The sequence below is a fragment of the Sinocyclocheilus grahami genome, unplaced genomic scaffold (genome assembly GCF_001515645.1).
Source record: "Sinocyclocheilus grahami isolate Dianchi unplaced genomic scaffold, SAMN03320097.WGS_v1.1 scaffold9.1, whole genome shotgun sequence".
Classification (NCBI taxonomy): domain Eukaryota; kingdom Metazoa; phylum Chordata; class Actinopteri; order Cypriniformes; family Cyprinidae; genus Sinocyclocheilus; species Sinocyclocheilus grahami.
Genome location: NW_015505188.1, coordinates 1,743,109 through 1,748,747, shown reverse-complemented (window position 1 = coordinate 1,748,747; position 5,639 = coordinate 1,743,109). Strand labels below are relative to the sequence as shown.

Sequence of the window (5,639 nt, the reverse complement as noted above, 5' to 3'; positions counted from 1 at the left end):
TGCACAAGAGAAGCCAGAGATCTTCCAGTAAATGCATGTGTTTTGCTCCCACTGACTTCTCGCCAGTCCCTGTTTCCAAATCCCACACAGGTTATAGAGTAATCAAATCTCTTCCTGCCAACTTTCAGTAAGCCAACATGACACTGCTGTGATTATGAGGAAGGACAGAATTTAAAAACCTTTAGGGCACAGAAAAACAGTGTCAATGTTGTTTTGCAAGAAATGAGTCAGTTTTCATTGTAGTCCACAAACAAGAAAGAATGCAACAAAAGGGCTTGATGCTCTCGTTAAAACTTGAAAACTACTTGATAACATATCTCAAGCTTTCCCTTAACACAAAACAAAATTCTGACAAGTGGACACCTGCACTGAAATTGAAACCACTCGTCCTCCAAGAATACTGTGAGTCAGCGACTACCTCTGATGACAAAACCAGATCTCTGGAAAATGGATCAGTCTGTGCCACCTCCCACAACAAATTCTTCTTAGCATTTGCAGACATCACCAGGAAGTCACTTCACACCCCGTTCATGAAGTAGTTCAAAAGAATATATCACAACATGGGCGCAACAAATTGGGGGCTCGTCCGGGATCGCAACTCCAGCTAAAACCAAAAGCACACAGCTGTTCACAGCAGACATTCATCAAGATCCAGATAATAAAACTCAGTCCCCAAACAACATCAGGTTGACTCCTTGTAAAGTCATTAGTTACACAGGTTAGATACATTTCAAGAGGATTAACATCATATTTATACTCATAAAGTACATATGCTGTGCAATAATGACACTTTAAGAATACCATTAATGCATTATTAGTGGTGTTAGGCATAACCAGTGATTTGACCCTTCTCTATATGTCAAAGCTTGTAGCTTAATGTGAAGAGACACATAAAAGCAGAAGAGACAGTTAACATGTACAAAAGTTCCTATTCACACTATGTACAAAAACCCTGCTTAGTTGTTAATGAGAATTTTGTATGTCATCTATAAACTTACAAGTATAGATAAAGCAAAATGTGATTTAAATGTTAGATTAAACATAAAAAAATGAACCTGTCAAGTGACATGAAATTAACTACTTGTTCAAACAGGATGTTCAGTGCAGTTTTGCGATTTATTTTTAGGATGTTGTTTGGGAGATGAGCCAGTGTAATATTGTGCATTGAGTTTATCCTTGAGGAAAGAGGTGAAAATACTCGATAACGATTGATTATCAATCTGCTTCATTTTCTTTGCACTGACAAACTGTAATACCCTCAAATGTTCTTGGCTTTTCTACAATCCAAGGAGTCTTCAAAGTTCCTGTTTCACAGGAAGACAGTAAAATGAGTGATGACAAAGAGAGATTGATGTCATTTTCATTCGCCATGTCTCTAATATAAAGGACTGGATATCGGAGTACATGATTAGCTAACACACGATGCAAAGTACATTTTGCACCATGTTTCTCCTGCACAGTTGTCAAAGTAAAATTGGTTCAAATGAAGTCAAGAAGGCATTTCCTCCTGCAATAGCATGGGAAACGGACTCAAACAATGGCAAAACAGATCAAATTACTGTAAAAGTCACTGTAACATTATGTCTTTAAGGTTCTCCTGAAGAATTGTGTCTTTGACCGCATGAAAGACGAAGCGAATGTTCTCAGTGTCAATGGCAGTGGTGAAGTGGTGGAAAAGTGGCTTGCTGCGGTTGCGACGTTTGCGGTTGAAGCATTGCACGAGATAGGTCTGCACGTCCTCCAGTCGGTGAGGGTCTCCCCGGAAGTCAGAAAAGTGTTTGCAAATGCTGATTTTGCGTACCTTCTCCACCAGAAGGTCCATCTTGTTGAGGAAGAGGATTATGGACACATTGGAAAAGAGCTTGTTGTTGACTATGGTCTCAAAGATGTTCATGGACTCCACCAGGCGGTTGGTGCGGCGATCTTCCATCAGCACCTGGTCATACTCGCTGGAGGACACCATGAAGAGGATGGAGGTGATGCCGTCAAAGCACTGAAACCATTTCTGTCTCTGAGAGCGCTGGCCACCCACATCTACCATCTTAAATGGGATCTTCTTAATGACAAAATCATGCTCCACAATTCCTTTGGTGGCCTTCCTGGCCAATAGAATGTCCTGTCGGCTCGGTACATAATTCTGTAAGAAAAGGTTGAGTAAAACTGAGTCAACAGCAAGTACACTGTTTATCATTAGATAGCATGATTGTTTTTTTAGCACAAATCAAACAGTTTTTAGCAGTTTACTTCTGCTAAATTTATCTTAAATATTTTTATTAACAATCTTATTATTTGCACAGCTCTTTTAGAGTTTTTTTTATGGTTTGCGTTCTACTAGGGTTTTGTTTTTTAACCATTTGTGCAACCTAAAACATACTTAAACATTCTGCTCTTTTTTAAATCTATGTGGTCAAAAGTAAAATAAGAGTGGTTCCCAGGCAATCTTTTGTCATAAACATACAACCTCTTAATGAAAATTGCCACAAGGGCAGACAAAATTTTCTTGAAGCAGTTTTCATAGGCCCCACATCCCACCCAAACTGACATGTATTTGTTTTGTCATTGGCCTTGGTTTCCGTGCTCACACAAAACACTTCCAGGCCTTTTTTTATCACTCATATGAGACACACTATGTGTTCTTGGCAACCTTGGCCAATATCAGTCTCAAAGAGACCATTTTACTTTCATTTTCAGTGTCTCCAGTCTTCAGTGTCACCACCTCTGCTGGGAAACTGAGTATAAAAAACACTATTCTGACTAACTATCTTTCCAGATGACTATCCTTGTTTATTTAATAGATATATCATCATTAAAACATTGAATGATCATATACCATGCAGAACTGGCACTAATAAATAATGCTGTGTTATCATGACTCACCAGTAGTCCAATCCGATCCAAGTTGTCCAGGAAATATTTCACTGATTCACTCTGTAACAAAAAGACCACAAAAAATGTTTTCCTCTGCGCAATAATGGGCATTTCAGCTTATTCACATTTATGATTTAATTTAAATGAAGCAGAACAAACTAAACAAATAATATAATAATTACATATATTTCTTCAGTTCTGTAATCGATTAAAGGATTAATAAACTACATTGAATAAACTACATTTTAAAATAAATTAACATAGAAAGCTGTTATATTGTTATATTGTGTTAATATAAACAATAAATAAATGCCGCTTTAGTGAGCATAAAAGACTTCTTTCAAAAATACTATAGACCCCAAACTAGTGTAGCTCTTCTACTCAAGCAGGATAGTAAAAATCTATTTAAAAAAAAACACACATTCTCAGTTATTCTCACATACTGATTTATTTGCAAAACTCTCTTTTAACATTTTTATTAAAACAAATAAGGCAACACGATCCCAAAAGCTGTTCTAATTCAGGAATGGAAAGTCTAAAAGTTACAGGATGTTCCTATCTTTGTCTGAGAACTATGTGGAACACTCATATCACAAAGTGCCTGTCAGCAGAACTCCAGTTAACTCTATAATGTAGCTTTTACACATAATGCTCATAATCTCCAGTTACTTCATAAAGTGCTGTAGGGAGTCAGATGAAAAATCATTCTCAAGTATTGCTCCCTTGGACCAACATTTGGTTAAGTGCACATTAGCACATTTTACAGTCATGACCGCATTGCATTAAGATCTGTTTACATTACAGAACGTTGGCTGTAATAAATGGATCCTATAATTTCCAAACATTACAAATGAACAGGCACATAAACGCCTGCAGGCTCGAAGTCTTGAACTCAGCTCAGACTTTCACTCCTATAACTACAGGAGAATCAGGTCAGAAGTCAAACCCAATCCATAAATAAAGCTGACTGACAAGACGTCTAAAACTCAGGGTGATCGGAGTCAGCACAGCATGTTCACACTGGTCTCATCCAAGAATCAATTATGTCTGCTGCCTTTATAAGCCACGATCTACTGATAACTGCATGTATTGCCCAATATCTGCAGACTTTTCCAAGCCAAAAAAAAAAACATGTTCTGTCTTAATAGAATAGACTCCTTAGAATGAAGCAATAGAGAGATGAACTAAACTGCTGTGTTGAGCATTATTTCCTGACAAAGTTGTTTTCACGCAGGCTTTTGGATGGCAGACACTGCGGCCTTGGCGTTTCAGTGGACATTGTCTGGAAAAGCAAATTGTGTCCTCTAGTTTGTGTGCGTCTCACAAAGGCCCCTGGCCTGGCCCATGTTCCCTACAGGAAACAGCTGTGTGTGAAAACAGGGGATTAGTAGAAACGCGCTGGCCCTCTATAACAGACTGAAGCCCAACACCCCAACCCTACACACAACACACATACACGGCACATCATCATCAGAGTTTAATGTCACGCAGGCAGGAAATCACATAGATATCTGATAGCAGCGCCTGTGGCTTTTATCAATCTCTCTATAGAATATGCACACAATAAAAACATACATATGTATGTGAATATTGTATATATATATATATATATATATATACTGTATATATATATATATACACATACATACATACATACATACATACATACACACACACACACACACACATTTCTTTAAATGATTAAAAAAATATTTATTTAATTATCATTGAATAATGATATTTCAAAAATAAAAAAGTATTTCATATTTTATATATTGCCCATATATATTTAATATGGCTAATATATAACACATATTTTATATGGGCAACATATAAAATGTAAACCTTTTTTATTTTTTGAAATATAATTATTAAATTAAATAATGTATTTTTTTGTTATATGATCAAAATGGGGAAAAAATGCACAAAGCCCCCCCCCCCCAAAAATCATTTTTGTTAGCTGAAATAAATAGTTGAATTAAACTGAAATATGCTGTCATGACTCTACAACTAGCTAAACAAATTAACACAGAATTCATTTAATTTGAGATTAACACAGTATATTACAACATTTTAAACCTCATATGACCTTCATTAATCATAAAAATGCACGTATATTGTTATATTTCAGAGACAGTTAACACATTAACATGGGCTGCCCAAAAATACCACAACTAAAATAAACACTAAATAAACACTAAATATCAAGTCAATAGCAAAACTTCGAAATTAATTTATTTTCATTTCAGAGAGAAACATAGCCCTCTTCTGCAGTGATGATGTCCGGCCTTGCCTTCGTAAATATCAGACTATGTAAATAATCCTCATGCAAAACAAACAGAGCTTGATTTCCCGGTTCTTGGAGTGGGATTGCCTATTTGGTTTGGATGTGAGCATATTAATCCCCCACATGGAGCTCCTTCACCTCCAGAACTTCACAGAACCTCAGGCTGCTCCCACACTGTTGATCTAGCTGTTACCGTACACCTCACCTTTTATCTTTGCAGATAGACTATTATTATGATTTCTGAATTGGAGGAGACTAGTAGAAGGAAAATGGATGAGTGTCAGGGAACTCCGAAAACAATTTGGAGACTTACATTATGCCAGAGGTATGTTAACAATAACATGAGCTGTGTTCCTAGAAACAAAAAACTAATGCTGTAAGCCTTAATGCGGTTTAAAATTATATATGTGTACATAGCCATTTAAAAGGCATTTAAAAATTACTACTTTAATTCAGCAAAGATGCATTAAATTGATCAAAAGTG

General features: G+C 36.5%; 1 protein-coding gene across 1 annotated transcript; it reads right to left on the bottom strand.

Annotated features, from left to right (window-relative positions):
* Positions 1-106: 106 nt before the first annotated feature.
* LOC107592501 (guanine nucleotide-binding protein subunit alpha-12) lies at positions 107-3,638 on the bottom strand. Its single transcript, XM_016282037.1, has 3 exons — positions 3,633-3,638; positions 2,878-2,928; positions 107-2,137 (listed from the first exon to the last, which is right to left on the bottom strand). The coding sequence occupies exons 1-3, from the start codon at positions 3,636-3,638 to the stop codon at positions 1,568-1,570; spliced, it is 627 nt and encodes a 208-aa protein (XP_016137523.1). The 3' UTR covers positions 107-1,567.
* Positions 3,639-5,639: the final 2,001 nt, after the last annotated feature.